Below are 23,489 nucleotides of genomic sequence, written 5' to 3'. Positions count from 1 at the left end.
ATAACACTTTCCAAACTAAAGCCCTGCAGGTTGAAAAGTTTATGTTCAGAGAGCAGACTGCTCCTGCACCTCGAAGCACAAGAGCCAAGAGCCAGTGTCTGTGTTTAGTTTATTTTTATTTGTGATTTGCAAGGCCAGACCTTGCCAACCAGACTCTTTGTTCTTTCACTCTGTCTGCACAGACCACACGTCTGTACAAAGGTGAGTGTCACTATATTGTATCTCAAGATACAGTACAGCCCACAAAGTGGGGCATGCAATTGCGCTGATATTTCCTTCTTACTGTAATTCATTTAATTCTTCTTTGTGCATAAATGTGACCCATGTCAAAGGACATTACTGTGACTCAGACTGGTAATGGTATATCGGACAGGTTTTGTGTCTGTTTGTGTGTGTGTGTGTGTGTGTGTGTGTGTGTGTGTGTGTGTGTGTGTGTGTGTGTGTGTGTGTGTGTGTGTGTGTGTGTAGGGCCGGAGGATGTGATGATAAATCATCTCCAAATGAATAACAGCAGGAAGAGATGGTGCAGATGATCAGTGGTTTTCCTCGTCTAAAGAAAGTGATGATAAGGCTCCCACAGAGTTAAATAGGTTAACACACAGCCCTTCACATGCAGGTTTGCTGGTGTTTTACTGCACACACATACACACACACATTATTACTGGCTGATCACCAACTACCTTTTTCCATCTGTATTTCCATGTGTCTGTAGAAGAAGTGACAAAGAGAAAGACAGCACGATGAGAATGATGCCAGTTGTACATCTGTGAAATGTATAAGTACTTTTTTTTCTGTGATATGTTAACAATTCATTGTCAGTAAAACACATTAGCTCGCAGACAGTAGACTGACTTATTCCAGACTCCTATTCCAAACTCCACTCCACCTCCGCCCGCCTTCCTTTAGGGAATAACCACTTCAGGTAATTTAATTAGCTGGAAAAATTACCTCCAGCTCCATGTTCATGTGATTACACCAGGTTTTAAAAGATAGACTCAACTTCATGTCAAGTGTTTGCCCTCAAAATCAAATGTTGCGTGTAATTTGAGTAATAGACTGAACTGTGTTTTACCTTCCGGAGATATGATCGTCCATTGTCAGAATCAAGTCGGAGAGTGAGACTGGAAGTAATAAGAGCTTTAATGTTGCTTAGATCATTCCCGACAAAGCTCTCATCTACAGTATCAGCTCAGAGGGCTCAGAAGCTGATTTCAATGATTTGCTAATATAGATTCAAAATATCCATGTCTGCTTTCCCTTCATCTTCTTCTCAGTCCATCTTATAAACAGAAATAAACTCACAAGAAAGTTGACAAGAAACTGCGATATGACGCTTTGGCTTGATTAACACTCAGATACCAAACTCTTCAAACTCTTTGAAGGGCTTTCAAATGGAGATAAAGGTGAAATGTGCACCGAATAAGTAACTTTAAAGACTCCCTCTGATCAAAAATGGGCGAAACAAACCCCGTAACATTAGTGGCACAGAGCGTGACAGCTGGTATTAGCAAAACCACTAAAGCCTGCTGTGTCCCAATTCAGATGCAGTTGTAATAGAAGGCTGAGCCAAGATGAGATGGTCTGGTCTACAGAGGATTTAGCCTACTTCATGTCTCCAATCTTGACCTCCTGTCACCTAGCAACCTTTACAATCCAACTTTTTTTCACAAAAACATTTCACTGTTAAAGGGGACCTATTATGCTTTTCCATGTTGGATATAGGTTCTAGAGGACGAGGAAGTGCCATATCATGAGGTTTATGGTTTTGGATGGCTCTGCACACTGTGTTTTACTGTCTTTTTAAACATTTAAAGCAGAAGTAAGCGATCCGGTCGTTTTGGCTAACTTCCTGTCAGCCGATGGAGTTAGCAGTCCCCGCCCTCTACCCTACGTCACCATATTCACGCGCATCCCTTGGCTGCACACACAGAGAGGACCGCCCCTTTATGCCGTTCTCTCTCCTCATTGGATAAAGGTTGTAGGATACAAGGAAAGTTTTCTCCTCGGCTTACAGCAGAGCAGAGTGACTGACAGACCTGTGTTTCAGACCAGTGGCGCCGCCAGGATTCAATTTCAATGTACGCACAGAAACGGCAAATAGGCTACAACAAATTTTTTTTTCGGGGAGGGGGGGGGAGTCGCACACCAAGCTCTACAAACACTGGTGTGCTCATGCCACGTAGCAATGGGACTTGTCGCTCATTAATATACTGCACAACTGAAAATATTGTTGTGACCCCGCAGTAATGTTGTTGTTATGATGTTTAAGTTCTGTGATTTCTGACTGACTGTGGATGTGTACGGGCAGGTAGCGTATGGTTGGATGAGAAACTGAGGGGCCGGGGTGAGTGTGAGGAAGACCTGTGTGTGTGTGTGAGTGAGGAGGAACAGAGGAAGAAGTGAGAGCCGTCAGATAAGTTTGTGTTATGTTGTTGTAGTTACATCGGCTCGGACGCTACAATATCAATAACAACGTGTGCTTAACATAGACGTCGGATTGTGCCAGATGCGCCAGAGCGCGCACCTGTGTGCCAGGCTCGCGCTCTGCAGCGGTTTGTGTTACACATACCCACAGACACACAGCTGATGGGCCGAGGCTCCCCCAGTGGGTGCTCAACCTGGAATCGGCGCCTATGAGTCCATAATCGCGGTGCAGACGAGTGAGTTTGGAGCTAGAGAGGAGAGACCTTCATTATCGCTGCTCTGCTGCGTGTTTGTGATCGTGGGTTTGGATCTCTTTTTTTTTCTTCAAATGCCTGGAAAAGGCTCAACTGTCTTTTTGACATTTCTCTACTGGACCAGGCGTAATCATCACATAGCGGTAGTGTAAATAGGCGCCAGAAATCAAAAAGAGACAGATGACATGATGTAAACGACAATCACTGGCTTTTATGTTAGGCTTCCAGTGATTGGTTTAACAATCAATGAACTCAGCACGTTCAGCCTGTTACAAACAACAAGCGTCTTTATCACACCCCCTCAAAATAAACAAAATTGCTTCTTTTTTTTTCACCTATGAAAAAAATTGTACGCACAGTGCGTACAGGATTCCGGCTGGCGGCGCCACTGTTTCAGACCAAACACTCTATATAAGTGATTGCTGTCGAAAGATATAACTATTTAAGACTTAACACAAACATTCCGCTTACTTCTGCTTTAAGTCCTGTTGACGACAATGTGTGCCGGACTCCCCTACATGGCCATGTCGAGGTATATGCTCTGGCTGGCCCCGCCGCCGCCCCCGCTGCTCTGTTGTGGCTGTTTTTGAAACCGCATACTACCGTACTGCTTACTTTATTTCCTGCTGTAGTGCTGTTATTACGTCACTTTATTAAGTTTTAATATTTTTTCATGCGAGAAAGTGACTGTTTAGGTCCCCAATGTGCGGTTAGTTTATGCAAATGAAGTGAGTGTTTAGTAGTTTGCTCCGATGTTTTTTAGAGAAGTGAAGCTCCACCAGCGGGTCATTACAGAGGCAGCAGCCCGGTCTCCTGAACCGGCGTCGTCATCCAGGGGGAGAAAACGATCACTAATTAACATACCCCCAGGTTTTTAGAGGTTTACTGCCAGCTGGTTTAATTATTATTATTATTATTTTTAAAGTATATTTTTTGCCTTTTTCGCCTTTATTTGATAGCACAGTGAGACAGACAGGAAAGGGGGAGGCAGAGAGAGGGTGAATGACATGCAGGAAAGGTCTGCCCGACGCGGGATAAGAACCGGGGACGCCTGCGTTGAGGACTGTAGCCTCGACATGGGGCGGCCGCTTTAACCACTGCGCCACGCACCGCCCCAGGTTAAATTATTTTTAGGAGATAAATGCTGGTTTCATTAATGAAATCGAACAATTGTTGCAGTCACATTAGTTTGTTTGAATGAAAAGTGAAGCTTCATGTGTGTATTGGACAGAAGAGCAGTGCTGCCTTGGGGCTCTGTAGCCTACGTTCACCACATTTACATCAATAAATAAATGTTTTAAAATGAACCGATCAATCTGCATTAAATTTTATTTATATAACATGGTTACGGTACATGGCAAAGATACTTCACAATGTACGACAGTCATATCAGTACGACATTCAGGAATTTCACATACTGCAGGTTTTGCTTTTGTTTGCATACTGCATACTGCATTTTGGCCAAATCAGTACGTACCAGCAGTGTAGTATGCGGTTCAAACACACATCTCACACGCATTTTCCTGCAGCTATGTTTCTCCCAGGATTCTTGGTATAGCCATCGTCATGGTAAAGCAACACTGAGGCAGTGGCTCATTTGCATTTGAAGGGACAGGCACTGAAACTGACCACTTTGCAGGGCTGTTTTGTTGAGTGCTATGATGTTTGATCTTTGGACTATTTGACCGAAGGATGTCACAGACATGTCTTTAAGACACTCAAGAACTAATTTAATTTGTGGAAAAGCAGCATAATACGTCCCCTTTAAAATCCTTGGTTTTAAGATCAGCTGTTAGCTGTTGAACTGAGCTGAAACCCAACAATTATGTTTAAGAATGTAATTCCCACAACCTTAGACAGTGTTGTTTGCTGTCATACTAGTGAGCAATAAATGTTTGGATAAATTGGAAGGGGAAAAGGCTGCATTTGAAAAACCCTTCACAATGGCACAGCCTCATCACACTGATGTGATGCAGTTGGTCTTTAACTGAAGCCACTGAATGCTGAAGCACCATGGATTGGGACCCAGCTGCAGGGTCAGCCACTAACAGTTATAATTGAACAAACAACATAAACAAATAACTACGTTTACTGGTGTTATACATCGTCTAGTGACTGATTTGAATACACAGCAAACTTCTCACTCCTGAAAAAAAACTCCTGAGTCTGGGTCTGCCCAAGGCTCAGTGATGCGTTTGAGTCTCTTTGATGTTATCATCTTGATATTTCACCTGTCAATCTAGCACAAGCAGCAGAGGTGGATGGTGCACAGGGCCTGTTTCAGAATCTGTAAATATGGAAGCAAGAATATATGTTTAACATTTTTAACTTTGTAAGAATTAAATCTGAATCTGATCCTGAACAGAGAAAAGGTATCAACTGAATGTTGCTTCTGCTTCTTCTGTGGCTCCGTCGTTAATGATTCAGGGTCTTGCTCCTGTACTTCAGGTACAGTGTATATTTAAGTGCTGTTTTTTTTGCATACAAGGAAATATATGATTCAGGTTTTTATACTCTGCAGTTTAAAGGAGGTGAGTGCATAGAAAAAGGCATTTAATTCATTTAAATGGATGTTTTGTTCCCTGTAGGCAGTGCTGACGATTGATTCTGCTGTAGCGCAAGGTGTGTGTGAGTGAAATAGAGAATGAAAGCGGATGAGACAACTCTAATCTTTGTTGTAGCCACTTTCACAGGCTTCAGATGTCTCACCTACTCATGCCAGTTTCATACCAGATGATTCAGAAAGCCGTTACAAACCACATGCCGTCAAAATTTGTTGGCAGCAGTGCTTTATATCAGGCCATTTCATTCATTGTCATCGTCCTGTGGTCTGAATGAGTCAACATTTTTCTGCATGCACAGGAAATAGAAGATGGCAAATTCATATTGACTGTCCCGAAATGATGTGCAATGCAGAGCCCTCACAGCGTCTTTCTTGACCACATTTGTTACAGTTTTCCGTGCAGGGTGACAAATTGTGCTCAGCAAATACTGTGAAAAAATAAACACACAGACACACACTGCCTCAAAGTGAATTAGAGGAGCATTATACCATAAAACAACACCCAGAAATGAGTGATTTCCCAAACTGCAGGGCACGAGCAGTAGCAAGACAGGCAGTCTCTGAGGGGCCCAGCAGAGATGAATGATGCATGGCTTTACCGTCTCCCAAGGCGCTCTGTTATTAGAGGTAGCTAAGTAACTGAACAGACATATCCTGTGTAGTGACTCAAACTTGGAGAAAACAGTCTCACCCTCATCCATCTGAGAGGTCGGAACTGTAGGAGACATGCAAACCTGTAGCGACTCTTGTGCACCCTAATCTTTTTTTTCTCATGCACAATTGTTGTTTTGAAAATCAAAAAGGAGAAGTGGTTTTACACACAGGTACAGTATCTTGTCTGTGTGTGTGTGTGTGTGTGTGTGTGTGTGTTTGTGAGAGAGAGACCGTGCGCACACACATAGTAGGAAGGCAGATAGTAGTGCTGCGGTGGCATAAACACACAGAGGCTCATGCACGTCAGTGTCACTTCAGGGTGTGCACCCCAACCGAAACCACAGGACGCACACACACGCACGCACGCACACACACACACACACACACACACACACACACACACACACGCACACACACTTTAAATGCCCTTATGCCTGACATATAGTCAGTTGATCCAACTCTATTTCACTCGATGACACCATCATGGGATGCTCAGGACTGTTGATTTTGGGTCTGGTCCTAAATGTTGCTCACTGCTTGGAAATTCAGGGTAAGTGTGCAGGGTTACGGCCCATCTGTGACTGTCAGCTGTTTACAAGCTTCTTTTACTGGTCCTTGAGGTCTTATTTAACCTGTGGCATTTACACTAAACAGTGCTGTCATGATTTTCTGAAGTGGTTGGTCTAATTATAAATGCACACGGGCAATAAAGCCACATGCTGAATGCATATCAAATAATAACTTTTCTGCAATTCATTTGTGATTGCATATTGCTTTAGGTCATTATCATTGATCATTATTGATGGTGTCATCTAAAACCACATTAGTTCCTTAATAGCCTTTTAAAGTAAATATATGAGTGTTGTTAAGATTGTTCTTTTCTTTGTGGAAAGGGGAAACCCCTCTGCAGGCGACACTTTTCTTAGAGATCCTGCTGTTTGGTTTTGGATTAAATTTCTTTGCAGAGTCAGTGGGACTTACAGCTGGAGATGAAAGTTTAAATGGGGGGAAAAAAAATGTTTTTCAGAGTCGAAACTCTTATTTGTTTACCACATCCCCAGTCTGCAAAGCTGTTGCTGTGCCCATGTTTGGTGCTGCATTTTGGTTAGAAAAAGAAGCCCCCAAAGCTCAGGAAATATGATGCAGCGCATGAGTGCATTTTTTCCCCCCACAGTTACTACTTAGTTTGAATCCTTAAGGTGTGCCTTTTCCATGGTTGACATTTATTTTGGCAATAACCTGCAAGGGCAAATGAATTATGAACCCACTAGGCATAATTGAACCGATAAAGCATATTTATTTTACTCCTCTTTGTCCTTTCATCTTAAAAGGCTTCACATTGTTTCCATTTGCTGGGATGTACAGCAAGACCCAGAGCCTCTCAGCTTGAACCGTATTTTTAAATTCATTTTCCTTTTGACTGCAGCAGCTGGCTGCACCTTCAATGGTTATCCATGAAGCAGTGCAGCAGCAAGCTGTCATCATTTTACTCATCATGCATCTAAAGCTGAATAGAAGTTCTTGGCTTCAACGGGCTGATAGAGCAAACTGTGCCCTCAAGTGCACTTTGATGAAGTCAGCAGAGGAAGCAGAGTGAAGAGGACTTGGTATGCATTGGTGTCTTCACACAGTCCTTTCTGCAAGTGCTAAAACCCGTCAGCTTCTATTAAATGTCCTTTCCTCTGAAACCTCCCCTAATCTAGGCTGATTTCTCAGCAGCATGCAGGAAGGATGTCACTGGCGTCTGGGTTTTCATTACATTAACATAATGGAGTCCTATTAAATATACACAGCTGTGACAAGCCAGTATTTATAGTGTGTTACTGTGTGCCACAAAGTCAAGGTCCTGTCTGTGGCATTTTGATTATTAGAGCATGACTAAATCTTTATTTATGTATTTATTTTCATTTTGGGCCATGGCTCCATTTCTTTCATATTATATTTGGTCATTTATATATATATACGTTTTCATTTTATTAAAATGATCTTCCGTACATTAAAAACACTTGGAGAAAAAAAAGACACTTAGCACTGATAAGCTCAGCATGTTAATACACCTTACACATCAGCATGTTAGCGCTGTCATTGTAACATTGTTAGCTTGTTGATATTAGCATTTAGCTCAGGGCAATACTAGTCTGGCTTTAAAGGCCCACTCTTAGTCTTTTTTTTTTATTGATTAGGCATTGACACTTTCTAATCATGATAAAATGACAGAGAACCTCATCACCACCGACCCAGTTAGTCTGGCTCATCTATCACAGTTTGAATAACCAGTGAAAGACAATAGGGCGTTCAGAAACCCCTTTCATAGGCACAACAACAGACATCCATCAGCCCACTGTCCTCTCAGGAACAAGAACAATCACACACCTCCCCCTTAAGTAATTTTTGCTTTGCTGGTGTTTGTAATTTCAGAACTGTTCAGGTGCACTTTTGCCCTCCAATTATCACTGAACATTGTGTTGCTCTGTTTCTCAGATACTGGTGAGGAGTCATATCTTGAGATCACACACAACGTCACTGCAGTCCTGGGGGAAGAGGCATACCTGGGCTGTACATATCTGGGCGGTGGAGATGTTGAGAAAGCCGAGTGGAAACGCAAGAGTAACTCTAAGGTTAAGTCCACGAGGCTGGCAGGGTTTCAAAATGGTCAGCCATTCAGCCGCGACAATTTCTCAGAGCCAGACTCCATCACCAACCTCACAGTGAGAATGTGGGTGTCCAGTGTGGATGTAGAGGGAAAATACATCTGTGAGTTTGAAACAGAGGAGCAGGAGTATTCTGACATAGCATTTGTCACTGTAGTAGGTAAGCCAAGCCAATAATGGGTTTTTTTGGACATACATACATATAAAAAACAGATCTATCCATCTTTTATCCACAACACATCTGCAAGGATAACATGTTGACTTGTTAAATCATTCACAGCTCGTCCTGAGATACAGATCCACGTTGATGCAGAGATTATAAACAATACTCATCACCAATCTGTGTCATGCTCTGCCATTGGTGGCAGGCCCGTGCCTCAGATCAGCTGGTTGGTCAATGGCCTTCCTCCCTCAGACGACCTCTTCACTGTGAGTGTGAGTGCCACCGCTCACACAAACGGCACATCCACCCTGAGCAGCATCCTCCGCTTCCCCACACACCTCCAGGACGAGGACAGTGTGACCTGTGTGGTTCAACACCCAACCCTCCCAAACCCCAAACTCATCACAGCGCAGGTGGAAACCTTTGGTATGCTCACACTTTCAGCTTCTTTTTTTGTGTGTGTGTTTGTGCGCCAGTATTTCAAGGAGGTGATATATGGTGTTGCAATCGCCAGTCAGAGTTTTGTAATCATGTTTCATGACTCAGCATGAACTCAGTGGGAACAACAACTGTCTCCGGCTGGTTTTTCACACTGGTCCTTGCTTCTCACTCTGCTCCACATATGCAGTGAAGGACCATAAATCACAGTGCACAGTGTAATGCATTCATGTGGGAATGCCATCTTTCACTGGAGTCAAGCATATGGAACAACATAATGCAACCCAGTAAATAATTAATAACAGTCTTATTGTATCATTTCAGAGTGCAGCACAAAGTTGGTGACTGCAAATTCATGACCAAAAAGAGAAAATAAAAACTACTCACACGCAGCACATACACATTTAGTATCAACAAAGATCTTGCACATCACAACTAACGTAGGCTACATAAGATCCACAAATATCAGTAGGAACTACAAATCCAGCAGTGATAGCATTGGTCCATTGGTTTAAAGCAGCTACAATTAATACTGAGAATGGGGAAAAAAATGAATGTTTGCAATGGAAATGGGGGTGGTCATGATGATGAGTTGAAACATGAATATGGCCCGGCTGCACTTTCTCTATGTATGGATCAATTAAGCATCTTTCAGAACGTTGTTTTGGTTGTTAGGCCTACACATCTCTGCTTTGGTTCAGTCTTACCTGTGTCGTTTTCAGTTTGCCACTCAAAATACTGTATATGTCAGTATTGTGTTTACATCTGGTTTCCACTGCCCCTGAGTAAGAAAAATCTGTGCGTGTAAAAATAAAACTTTCAAACATTTAGTATTGTAATTTACTGTAATTTTCTCCAGATGACACTTTACTTAACTGAAATCTAACAAGGCTCATAGAAAACTTTAAACGTCAGCACAAAACACTATGAGGAAACAGCTGGTGAAACAGATACAAAACCCCCACCTCAGCCTGGTTTTGTTGTAACCTCAGTATTTCAGAAATAGAACCAGTAAACTTTAAATTAAAATTTGCACCCCACGTATAAGCTCTGGGTTTCTTAATGCATTCATAACACACAGAATAGGTTCCCCAAATAAATTGAGTATAATCCCAATAGTTGGTACCATTCCAGTGGTCATCAATCTTGCTCTTGTCATGTCACCATATAAAGAGAGATTACATCCACTATACAAAAAAAGACGTAGTAGCTGCTTCAGTGATTTAATTTTGAAAGGGCCTAAGCTTCCACACAGTGTGTCCAAATCCCCCCACGGACACTGGTGTATAATAACTGTTCCATTAGCGTATAGGCCAAGCCAGCCAGATCATTTATCCATGATACATTCACACTTCACTAAAGGACTGCAGCTTAGGTAATTTCTAACTGCAGCGGTGAAGTCTACACAGGACTGTAGGTGTTAACAGATGGAATATTTAAAGCCTGTGTTTTAACTCACTTTAATTGTACAAACCACTCCCTGACACCCAGGCCATTATGAGGTGTTAGTTCACTTGCCTGACTCATTAGGGATGGCTGGTTATTACATTACACCGCAGCTTTTATGTATTTGATAATAGACTCTGATCTCTGCTGATTCCCTGTATCAAAGCCTGTGGTTCCCTCAGCTTTGGTTGGACAGCAGCTGGTCCAGACATCTGCTCTCAGCTGCAGCCCGGCCAACAGATGGGACAGGTGATAAGCCTAAGTCAGCACTCTGCAAAACCCAAGCAGAAGTCCCTTATGGCCTGTGTTTAGCTAACATTCAGCTCATCCGGCCCTAGCTTCCTATTTAACAAAAACACCCCGAGTCCTCTCTTGCTATCTGACTTTTTAATTTGCTGGAAAAAACATTAGACCTCGTGAAAGAATAACTCTTCTCGCCTTTCTTCCTGCTCCGCAGTGAGGCCAAATGTGACCGTTAAAGCGGAGATGGTACAGCGAGGAGGAAATGAATTCTGGGTGGTCTCATGCATTTCATCTGGCGGGAGACCTGACACTGACATCTCCTTGGCTTTGGACGCTGATGAAGAGCTGCAGAGAGAAAACAACACAGACTCAGACACGACAAGTAGCTCCGTCTTCCTCCATGCAGCAGCGTACGAAGGCCATGATGTCACCTGTGTGTTTGACCATCCCAAATTTATACACAGGGAGTCACGGGTCATAACACTGACACCGTTTTGTGAGTACTCTTGTGTCTCACATTTTGAACATCTCGCCTGATGGTCATGAAGTAGAAGTTAAAGAAAAACACAGATGTTCTTTTTCATTGACAGATTTGACTGGAGTTCAGCTGGACTTGCAGCCGGGAGTCAACAGTGGCGACTTCCAAGGCACTGAAGTTTTAGAGCTGCAGGAAGGACAGAGTGAAATGGTTATTGGCCTAACGGTCATTGGGAATGTGCCACATTACAACGTTACCTGCAAAAAGTAAGACTTTTTGGGTGTAAGAATTGGACACACAACTCCAGCTTATCATCATGGAAACTTTTTAACTTGTGGAAATAAGTAACTCGTCTGTTAGAGCATGAAAGATTTCTCACCGATATCATTAGGTTATTATTAGTCAATAAGACTTGTAGCGGTTTCATTTTTATGTGGGAAGGAAGTTGATGATGGGAAAAAATCCTATCATTACAACTTGCAAGCCCCGCTTGTCAATAAATACCTGAAGATGGCAGCTGCCAACAGACTATACAGTAGCTAAAAAAAACATGCACTATGCAGATGTGTAATTTGAATAAGGCATAACAATGCTGACAGTTTTAGTGTCTTACCGATGATAAGCATAAAATCCATGAAAATATCATATTTTCATTGTCAGGCGCATTTGCTTGAAATTCACATGCAACAGAGTTCTGAGAATAATGTAGAATAATGTGACTTCCATGGTTGTAATCACAACTCAAGATGTTTTCAAACTTTTCGTGCATTTACTATTTACAAGAGAGGAACTGATAATTACAGTACCTCCAATATGACATTACTGCAGCATAAGAAAAGCTACAAAGGTGCATTGCATTATGAATTGTGGGATCCAGCTCAGGGGACTCAAAGGCCACAGCAACTTTGGCTTTACTCATTATTTTTTAACTGTCATTTATGAGCCCCAGAATTTTTAATATCTTCTCTAATGTCCCAATTTAACATTAGTATCATAATTTCTAACACTCTGTAGATAGCTGTCAGAGCCTGAAAATGTCTTTTCTTTTTTCTTTACCTTCACTTGGTACAGCTATCAGTTTGTCTTCTGTTTTTCTTTTAGAAACAGTGTGAAAAAAACAATATGAGTAAAAAACAGACAACAGACAGCCACAAGTGGCACCGACACTACTTTTTTCCCCCTCACGTGAATCTAGACTGAAACTTGCCACATATCCTGAAGAGGATGTGGTAAATCATTTGATGGCATCAGAAGTGATAGACGGCAGGAACCATGAGTTAGACGTTTCCTCATCAAAATCATTAGTTATTCAGAGTGTAATTTAAATACCTTGTTATTGGTAAAACATTCAGCGTGGAGCTTGAATTCTTCATTGTGTATTTGCTTGTGCTTCTCTTCAGAGATGATGGACCCTTACCTGATGGTTTGGATCTGGTTGACAGTAGCCTCATAGTTCAGGGTCCTGTGGAGGATCAGCACGCTGGGCTCTATGAATGTGTCTTCTCCTATCACCACCATGAAACAACGCTGCGATTCAACATCACAGTTCAACCACATGTCATACAGACCGGTAGGGTTAGGGTTTGCTCTTTGCAAATGTTTCCTACAGGGTGAATTTCCCTAATTATGTGTAATATTAATGTGGAACCTTCTCTCTGTGCCCTTTTCATCAGTCCCTCCCACAATCCGAGTTGATTTGCAGACTATAGATGGACGCAGGGTGATTGAGTGCTCAGCAGCTGATGCTGTTCCTGCAGCCAACGTATCCTGGCTTCTGCCAGAGGGTGTGTCTGGAGACTTTTGGTCCAATTTCACTTCTCATAATGGAAGCCACTCTGTCAGGGGAGTTTTTCTCCTCCCTGCCTGCTCGCCCTGGGAGTTCACTGCAGAGTGTGTGATAAATCACCCAGCATTTGAGGTGCCAGAGAACAGAAGCATAACACTCCCTCTTTGCGGTATGTTCAACAAATCAAGTGATGGATAATTCTGAGTAGCGGACATATTTGGCCATGTAGGCCCACCATAGATTTTATCTTCTTCCCCCAGTGAAACCCGCTCACTTCCTGTAGTTTTACTTCTCTTTCCCATGCAGCTCGCCCCAACATCTCCATCACCTCCAGCACTGAGTGGAAAGGCAGTGAACAGTACACCAAAGTAGACTGCTCTGCAGACAGTGTTGCCTCAGCTGCAGCTATAACCTGGGATGTCGAAAACAGTGACAACAGCAACATCAGTTATCATTCGAAGCCTGAAGTCCAGGCTGATGGTTTGGTTTCAGCCCGCAGCTCTGTGCTCCTCTCGTCCTCTTTGCATGCTGGTCACAATGTGACCTGCGTGGTGGAGCATCCGAGCTTGGAAGCACCAGAGAGAAGAACAATCCGCATTCCTGTCCACAGTACGTTACATACTTCTTTGAAATATTTCTGTCTGTGACAGACACAACACACAGCGTCTCATCTCCTTCCTGTCACCCCCTGTTTTCTTTCAGGAGCCCCTCTGCTGAATCTGTCTGCGACACTGCAGAGAGACAGCGAGACTCTGTGGCTGGCAGAGTGTGAATGCAGAGCAGAGTGTGATGGGACCGACCTCGCCTGGATTCTTCCTGAAAAGGCCAAAGGCCAGACTTTGCTGCACATAGAGAATGAAGGACGTGCCAGAAAATCCAGGCTGACATATCACTTTCCTTTGGCCCTTCATGAGGGTGAGGGCCTGACCTGTGTGTACCAGCCTGAACATGGGATCATACAGGAGAGAACTGTTCGTGTACCCAGATACCGTGAGTGTAACAGAGTTCATAAAATCATATGAGTAAAAGTACACCTAGGTAAGTTAATTCAAATGTTGGAAATTTTCACAAATGCATCCAAAGATACATGGTTCATCTGACTTTTCTGCAGATATCTCTGCTGTGAGAGTCCTGAACCACACGACTCCTCTGCAAAACCGCCACGGTGGTGAACCCATCATCTACAGACTAGCTCTCCAGGAAAAACATCTCAACCAGAAAATACTGCTCCGAGTCGAAGGCAATGTACCACAGTATGACCTCTCCTGTAAAAGGTGATATATCCTCTATAATCAACCACCTAATAATCACAAGGAAGCACCTGTACATACAGAGTACTGCACACAATCCAATGTTCCCACCATTGAAAGGAAGCAATACAGACCCTTTCTTGAGGAGAGTTAGATAAGAATAGCAATACCACTCTCATATTTGTCTGCTAAATAAGATACAGCTAAGGGGTGCTAGATTAGATCAGCATAAAGACGGGAAACAAGAGTTCACCTGGCTCTGCCCAGATTAGGCAAGTGCTTGTTAAAATTCACTAACAAGCACTTGCTCACAAATGAACATGCTATACTGTATACAACATGCACAGAAAAGTGGCAATTTGGGGATTTATGGGGGTTAATATGCAGTAACTGTACAGACAGGATCTATCTGCACCCAGTAAAGAAGCATGTAAAGACAAAAAGAGACTACACTTAAAGGCCTCTTGTGTTTCAGGAGTGATGGCTCATTGGCCCACATGGAGGGAGCTGCAATGGTCTTCCATTCTGAGCCCAGAGACAAAGATGAAGGGCTGTACACCTGCAGGGCATCCTTCTATCACCACACGGCCACGGTCAAGATCCAAGTGGAAGTTGCAAGTGAGGACAGACAGTTAGGTAAGCTACCTATACAATCTTGTATTTTGCATTGACAATCAACATGAGACATGTTTATTTTAGAATTTCTCCAAAAATAACATGTTGAGGTGTGTGTTCAGTAGCTGATATATTTGTGGCTTTCTCTGCTCTGTGTGTATTGCAGCGCTGATAGCCCTGAGCTGCATGTCCTCGGCCGTAGCCATTATCATCATCCTCGTCATCACACTCTGGGTGTGCTGCTGGTGAGTTAAAAGCCTCCACAGGTGACAGGTTGCAGCTCGGCAGGTAATGTGTCGACGGGCAAATGAGGGCAATGCTGAGACAAACAGGATGTGCGGATCGTTAACCCAACATACCAAACCTCAGTATGCACTTATTCATAAACAGGAAGCAGTGTGGCAGAGGCAGACACAGACAGGTGCTGCTGCTGCTGCCACCGCAGCCTTGCGTGCAGACAGGTAGAAAATGTCCCCATTGTGAGTTCGAACAACAGATTTATTTCCCATTTTTCTCCTTGGCTTTTACAAGTGTTACTTCTGGCAATATGTGCAGTAGACTGCTGTTAACTATCATCAGCACCACAATGAAAAAACAAAGGTAAAAAGGTTCAAAAATGTCCACATCCTCTGAGGTTATTAGTATAATGAAATTCAAGCCCTCATTCGTCAATGAAATAAATCCACAAATCCATCTCTTAGTCTTATTGCTGCTGGAAACAAATCAGTGAGTCACTCGTCTTTTACGACTGATGTGGGATATCTGTCACGATCCTCGAAGTGTTTATAGTCTCTGCCTGAAGAAGTTTCCACATTTCCACACTCAATGCCAGATCTTAACTTTTCTCAAGAATGTTTGTCAGAATCAGATTAGGACGCGGTGTTGTATAAAGCCGCAGTGTGCAGCACAACAGTGGCTCAGAGGCTGCTTCAATAGGCCTGCCTCTCCGGTCAGAACATTTGGTCAAGGTGCCATTGGTTGACAGAGCCTTTGTACCCATGAGCCCCTGCTGCAGTGGGAGGGTCCTGTCAGGATAATTTGGGAAGGTCACTCACACAGCGTACACAAGAAAACATGACTCCCCAGGAGAGAAGCTATTTTGGGACTTACGCCAACTCACTCCCCCCGTCCCACCCAGTGCAGGGTACGCAGCTTGACAGCAGCAGGTCTTCATTGAGTTGATATCACTGGGGTCATTATGCACAGAGTGAACTGCTGCTTCTGACATCAGAGATCAATGATGAGGACTCTGGTCCCCACTCGTCTCCATTGATATTCCTGATCCTGACGCATAACACATTCGCACCTGCAACTTCTTGCACCGTGTCAGGTTAAGCCACAGTGCCATCTAGTGGTGATGTTTAGCCATGCAGTCTCATCAAAACGATACAAGACTACTCAGATGGTTAATACAACTTATTTTGTCTTGTTTTACAGCACAATGAACAACAAGACAAAATACAAGGTATGTTTAAATTTAGATTTCCTTCAGAAACATGCACACATGACCTTTCTTCTTATGTGGTTATGCAAATTAACAACTTCTGCTTCCCTTCCTCTTGCTCTATTAAACTCAGAAGAAGGAGTCTCTCTCAGCCTTGACGACCCTGATGCAGGAGCCCGGCTCTCCCGAGTTCAACAAGCCGGGTGTGGCGGAGAAAGACAGTAAGGAGTATGCTCAACTGGTCAGTTACTCCATAGTCATTGATTTGAAGAGCACGGTGTAAAGACGAAGGGGCTTCACAGGGCTTTGTTTACAACGTTCAGCTTTACATTGCGTACTGTACAGGCTTCATTTGAAGGCTTCCTTGCTCTGCAGCAATGTTATTGATTGATTATGACTGTAGCATTTAAAGTGGAATGATCCACTGTTTTAGACTGTAAAAAAAGTTTGTTGTGATTGATTGGCATTAATGATTTTAAATGCAGTGTTTTTGCACCTTTTCCACTTACTTAAGTACTTGAATTTCATTTTTAATGCACATTGTATTCTCAGGGGTTTGCTAATAAAGATGTTTTGTTTTGTTTGTAACCATGTTGAACCACAATAAACACATTCCCACATACAGCAGAGATGACTGACAGACTCAGCTGTGACTTTGCCAACCATCTGGCCTTGTGATGCCTCTGATTGATGACATTAGTTGGGACATCTGCTGTGACAACAGGAGTGCCTCTATAAATAAAGTACACTACAGTAAATGATGCAGATGCAGACACATTTAACTCACTCCCACATGGCTGCAGTCAGTGCTGTTACTCCCTCTTGTGGTAAATGAGTATACATGCAGCTGAGTTGATCTATCTATCTATTTTTTCTTTAAGAAATAATGTCCCCTTTATGTGTCTTTAGTAAATAATTTCCTTCTCTCATGCCATCTGAATCGCTTAATTCTGGATACATCTAAGAATATATATCTGAGATTGTTCAAAATATACACACCAGAGAGGATCATTTAACAAAGATTGTATTTCTGATCATTAACATCATCACATTTTGAATGACTTTTCCATACAATAATGTTCACATTTACATGACTTGGCTTCTTATAAAATGACCTCCATTGGGAAGGTAGTGTACCATGTATGTAGGTTTCTCCTTTGATAGCTGCAGATAAGGTGATTTCTTTCACTGATCGTAACTAATTAGTGAATTCAACTTAAGTGGTGTCTGCTTACAAAGCAAACCTGCATGCACCTATAGATACTACTGGTACATTATCAAATTCAATTGTAATAAATGTGTGGCATGGTAAAAAGATGTACATATGCTGTACATGAACTATGTTGAAATCTGTTAACAAACATGTATCAAACATACATGATAGATTGAAATAAACAACCTTGTGCTACTTAAAAAATTGTGAATCCCAGAGAAGTCCATTAGTAAACTGATCAACAGCAAAATAAATGTAGAAAAAAAGATACACACTTTTATTAAATTCTCCAACTTTCTCATCTTTTCTTGTAGACACAAGGCTTCAACTCAAGTCCAAATTTCTTAACATTATCTGGAGCACCTCCCGTCTTCACAAATTCAAAGGAGTGGAAATGAGTGTTTTCTGTGTCCTACAGAAAAACAAAGAGAGAAAACACCAGTCATTCTTTACATGCCATCAGTGCCTGATTAAGATTATGTACAGACTAACTTCAGTAACGTATCACCATTCCCTTTAAGTCTTGTTCAAGTCGAGCTGTTTACATTCCCTTTATCTTTGTTTACTTCATTTCACTGAGACTCGTTGTTGCCAACATTAAACCACAGGTTGTGTCTAGGTGGTGTTTCCTGCCCACAGCACCACAGCCATACACTCGACTGAACAAACAGACTTCTCAAAATGAAAAAGGAAAAGGAAATGGCACCTGTTCTCACTGTAAATACTGTTCTTTAATTTTGTATGTTTCTCTTTTGCATAGGGAACAAAAGTGTAAAATGAAGATGTTCCCATTCCAGATTAGTTTGAGGGTTAATGCAAGTTATTTACCCTGTGTTAATGTGATAACATGTCTCTGTGCCCCTGTAAAGTGACATCATCTTGTGTGCTTCCTCACCTTGGAAACCATCTTGAATCCCAAATTTGCCAGTGCAGTGATGAAGCTCCGCACGTTGTCAAATCTACTCGCGACCTCAGCTATTTTAAGGACGCCGCTGAAATTATTATGCAAAACAGTTAGACAGACTTAAAGTGCCTAATAGTGAAAAACTACAGATGCACATTCTCAATCAATACTAAAACAACGTCTTTTACCCCATCTTTAACACTCGGTTGGCCTCTGCTAAGAAATCTCCCAGGTTGGTCCCCATGAGGGAAAGGCAGAACACAGCGATGTCCACAGAAGAGTCACGGAGTGGGACCTGCACAGAGAGAAGTTTTATATTCGAACAATCACAAAGGAAATTAAAATTAATTACGGTAGCAAACAGAAAAACTACAGAGCGCATACTCACGTTGGCCATATCACAGACTGTAACAAGCTCGCAAGTGGCCGCCAGGTCGAAGCTGTGCACCTTGTTCTTCACGCTGCTAGCTATTTTACAGTCACCACAACCAAAGTCTGCGACTACTAGAGAAGGCGGTCTGAAACAATGACAGATGGGATTGATGAGATCTCAGTCAAAATCAGAAACAGAACTGAAGCAGATCTGAAAACTGCTGATGCCAACAACGCGACCATCTTTTTCTCACAGTATTTAACTGGGACCAGTGCAGCATCACATCCTGCCTGACTCCTCACATCCTCAGCAGAGTGATGTATGGTTTGTAGGCTACCGTTTACAGCAGATACATTAAACACAGTATGGGAGCTTTGGACCTAAACCTGCCTTGAGACTAACTGTGAAAAACTCAATATGTAATTCTAAATATTAATCTGAAATCAAGTACGTCTACCTCAGGGATGTAACTCAGTGAATTTACAAGCATGCATTTAGTAAATTGATCAAGGCATGCATTTAAACTTGGTGAATCCTTTGGACCAAACCATTCTCCTGCCTTTTCACAGCCGGGTTGTATGGCACTGCTTTTCTCTTTATGTGGTTGTTAATTGCAAACTCAATCACTGTCAGATGTGTGTGTCTTAGACATTGTTTTAGACATTAGATGTGTTCAGAAACCAAGCAGCTATCACTCCATCAGTGTGTTTATTTGATTATGACTATAGCATTTAAAGTGGAATGATCCACTGTTTTAGACTGTAAAAAAAAGTTTGTTGTGATTGATTGGCATTAATGATTTTAAATGCATTGTTTTAAATGCATATATAGTAAATTGATCAAGGCATGCATTTAAACTTGGTGAATCCTTTGGATCAAACTATGACTACAGATTCTCCTGCCTTTTCACAGTCGGGTTGTATGGCACTGCTTTTCTCCTGTTAAGCAAATAAATAGATAATGGAAAAATGGAGGAAAAAAAACAAAAAAACAATATACATACCAACTGCGTATTTAGTTTCTGTCTTTATGTGGTTGTTAATTGCAAACTCAATCACTGTCAGATGTGTGTGTCTTGTGTGACATTGTTTTAGACATTAGATGTGTTCAGAAACCAAGCAGCTATCACTCCATCAGTGTGTTTATTTCTATTTAATAAAAACCTACGGTCAAAGGTCTGCTTACTAGCTTCCTGGACCTTTCAACCACAGCTTACAGTCTTCTGCATGGAGTGTGCAGCTGACTAAAGTGTGCTCATTACAACTAAATCTTTAATGCTGTTGTGTAGTGGCTATAATTCATGTGAACTTTTAGGATTAAGACTATTTTATTGTACATTAGTGTTGCATATTTTCAAATTCCTCAGAGAAACCCAAGACATTGTGACCTAAAAATCAAATGCAAAATGCCGAAGCAATGATGAGGATTCCTCACTTTTGCTGAATGTAGGAGATGATGGCGTCCACTGGGTTGGCGGGCCACCTCTGAACCTGTGCAGTGTATCCTTTGTGGTAGATCCAGAAGGCCTGTGGATCCTGTTTGAACATGCGCTTGGCCTCGCCGCTGGACGTGCTGTACAGAACCTCGTTGATGTAGCGGAAACGCGCCGACTCCAAACGCTGCTCCATGCGGGACCGGAGGGAGGCAGAGCGGTCCAGTTTCACCTCTTCTACTGGTGCTGGCTGCTCGTCCCTCTGCTCAGCGGGACTCTCCTGTTGCTCCGTCTTCTGGCTGCTGAGCATTTTCCGCAGCTTCTCTCTTTTCAGACTCTGTTCTTTGCTCAGCTCGGGTTTTCGCCCTTTGATGGGAACCTGCTGCCGAGCATGTGGAATTTCCACTTCAGCTTCACATCCATCAGAGGTAGATTTGGAGACCTTTTCACCTGCGCCTTTTTTAGTTTTTTGCATTTTTAATGGCGGCTGCTTCTCCTCTTTCACAGTTTGCTTTTCTGATGCACAGACTGTGTCAGTCTCTTCAGTCTTTTTCCTTTTCTGTGGTTTACATTCTTTCTCCGTTTTCTTTTTCTGGGCTGCTGTTTGAGAGATTTTTCCACTGTCGTTGTTGCTATGTGAATTTGTTGTTACTTCTTGCTTTGGCTTGTGATTATCTGCAGCTTCTGTTTTATTCTCTTCCTCCTCAGGCTTATTCTGGCGGTATTTATTTTTACATTTCCTCTTGTTTTTCATTTTGTTTTTCCACTGTTGTCTGCTCAGTCCCTCTGTGTCCTTTGGTTTGTCTTCATCTTTTGTTTCACCTGCAGGTGTTTTTAAACTCGTGCCGCCTTCAGGAAGAAAGAAAAGACTCAAATTCAACATTGTCCGGTTTTAAATGCTTATTAACATTATCAATATGTGCTGTGGCTGAAAAGAAAAGTTATTACTAAATGATGTACTCACCAGATTTCTTGACCTTGTTTCTTTTTTTCGCTACAGGTTTTTGCTCCTTCACGCTCTGATCTAAGTCTCCATTCTCCTGCTGCTCTCCTGATGTCTCTGCATGTTTTCTCTTCTTCCTCCTCTTCTTCTTCTTCTTTGTAGGTGATGGGGCTGCTTCTGTCTCACTGTCACTGTCTCGCTGGTGCTCGTCGCTCTTCCACTCCGGTACCGGTCCCAGTGTTTGCAGCGTTCGCAGCAGGCTCTTCTTACCAACAACCTTGGGCTGAGCAGGGGAAGATCGTCAGTTTCCATAGTTAGTCTTTTCACTGAACTTGAGTTGGGCTGGACAATAAGCTAAACTTGAGTCATGATGCTGGAGACAGTGCCACACTTAGTTTGCAGGGTTATGTTAAAAAGAACAACAGTTTACAACTTTTGAATTGCTTGTAAATGCAAGTATATATGCCTGGACGTTCATGTGTATGTACATTAGTACATTACTGGCATATCTTGTTATTTACATTGCTATTACTCTACATAGCTGTAGCACTTGAAACCTTCTCATGTCTGTTTAAAATCCATATAAAGAAAACCTGGCGTCAAAATGTTCAAATATTATTCTGGTAAAGTCTGACATACTAGATTTAAAAAACCCAGAACCAGCTTTAATAGTTTGAATTTTAAGTTTGACTCTGCACAGTTGTGATGGACATTTTACAGTCCAAACAATATCAACAGTTATTATAATGGTTAGCCACAAACATACTGTAGCCTACTTCAAATGGTCATCAGTACAGATATATTGCACAATAACAATATAAATCCCTTTTTGCTCTAATTTTGGATCCAGGTAAAGAAAGTGTGTTTTATTTTACCTTAGTGTTTGTGTTGTCGTTGGTCTTCTGGGTGTCTCTGAGGACAGTATTATTCTGGGTTTGAGCGTCTTGACCGTCGCTCCAGTCTTCTTCCTCATTAAACATGTTTGTATTCACACTGTAAAGAGCACAAACATCTGTAAATCACAGCTGGGGATGAGAAAACGCTGCCCTGCCACTGTCTCTCTTTTTACTCTGAACGCGTTATTTCTGCTCCTTCAGTTACTCACCAGTCACCGGTTTCACCCGTCAAACAGCTCGCCACGTCAATGTCGATGTGCGCATAAAGATTGTTTTATTTAATAATCGTTAATCTACATTTAATAGCTGAAACACTTCCTTCTCCAAGGCAAAAGCCACGTTGATTCGGCTCATGCGCGTGTAGGAAGCAAAACAGAAGCTCAGGCGCACGTGGATGACGCAAGCACACTACGGAATTATGGGAGATGACGTTTTTGCCAACGATGTCAGAAACTACAATTACAAAAATACAATTTTTAATCCATTCATAAGCAGTTTGTAGGACACAAAAATAAACGATTTGTAGCAATAATAATAATTATATTAATAACAAAACCAACTACTGATTGGATATTATTTTTATGTTTATTTTTCTCACTCTTCCACTCCAAATCCCACTATTAAATTTAACAAATCAAATAAATAACAGATTTCAATGTTATAACACACTTAAAAATAAACATATCATACACATCCGTAAACTCACTATGGTTACTCTGTTCCCACACTTCATTTTGTCAAATGTAAACATATTAGATTGTCTTTTACCAACACATATTTAATATGTATTATTGTCCCTGCTCTTATGTATTCTTAGACATTGTACTACTCTTTATGGCTGTTTTGATAGTGGAGATGACAAATACAGTTATAGTGGCTGAACACTCAATGTAGTAGTACAATCACAAGCACAAATTTTGACTGTTTTCTTTTGGGCTGCCATCTAAATCTTTAGGGCTTTTGAATCTATAGCAATTGCTACTACTCTACTTCCTGAACTTAAGGAAGCTCCTTTATTTCCTGTCTTACATTATTGGACAAACTGATTAATCCAGGTGTGTTTGAGTAGTCACAATGGTCAGACACATCTGGATTAATCAGTTTGTCCAATAATGTAAGACAGGAAATAAAGGAGCTTCCTTAAATTCAGGAAGTAGTGGAGCTGTGCATATAGAGCCCATTGGGGTTGTTTGTTTATGCCATATGCTAGAGAAACTTTATAGCGAGAAGAGAGAATTGTGAGGACTTAAACCTTTCGCAGATAATATCGTTATAATTTCTTTGCAAGGTAGAACAAATACAACGTGATGCGGGACCAA

General features: G+C 41.9%; 2 protein-coding genes across 3 annotated transcripts; one reads left to right on the top strand and one right to left on the bottom strand.

Moving 5' to 3' along the window:
* Positions 1–6,342: 6,342 nt before the first annotated feature.
* LOC146976334 (uncharacterized) lies at positions 6,343–16,922 on the top strand. Of its 2 annotated transcripts, XM_085796072.1 has the most exons (14): positions 6,343–6,445; positions 8,377–8,706; positions 8,827–9,135; positions 11,051–11,332; positions 11,427–11,580; positions 12,715–12,884; positions 12,988–13,269; positions 13,407–13,709; positions 13,803–14,090; positions 14,212–14,374; positions 14,826–14,986; positions 15,132–15,210; positions 16,403–16,430; positions 16,543–16,922. In XM_085796072.1, exons 1-14 carry the CDS (start codon positions 6,379–6,381, stop codon positions 16,690–16,692), a joined length of 2,766 nt encoding a protein of 921 aa, XP_085652198.1. In that variant the 5' UTR covers positions 6,343–6,378; the 3' UTR covers positions 16,693–16,922. The 2 variants fall into 2 exon arrangements, with proteins under 2 accessions (XP_085652198.1, XP_085652199.1); XM_085796073.1 differs by lacking the exon at positions 16,403–16,430 and having other exon boundaries at positions 15,132–15,238; positions 16,543–16,724.
* A 502-nt stretch (positions 16,923–17,424) lies between these two features.
* Positions 17,425–22,539, bottom strand: rrp8 (ribosomal RNA processing 8). Its single transcript, XM_085796070.1, has 8 exons — positions 22,380–22,539; positions 22,150–22,267; positions 21,296–21,557; positions 20,334–21,180; positions 18,915–19,044; positions 18,715–18,821; positions 18,518–18,614; positions 17,425–18,034 (listed from the first exon to the last, which is right to left on the bottom strand). The coding sequence occupies exons 2-8, from the start codon at positions 22,252–22,254 to the stop codon at positions 17,921–17,923; spliced, it is 1,662 nt and encodes a 553-aa protein (XP_085652196.1). The 5' UTR covers positions 22,255–22,267; positions 22,380–22,539; the 3' UTR covers positions 17,425–17,920.
* Positions 22,540–23,489: the final 950 nt, after the last annotated feature.

This window comes from Trachurus japonicus, chromosome 13, assembly GCF_045865225.1.
Source record: "Trachurus japonicus isolate A0001 chromosome 13, Traja_1.0".
In the NCBI taxonomy this organism is placed as follows: Eukaryota; Metazoa; Chordata; class Actinopteri; order Carangiformes; family Carangidae; genus Trachurus; species Trachurus japonicus.
Note: the sequence above shows the minus strand (reverse complement) of the source record. Positions and strands in the feature narration are given on the sequence as shown.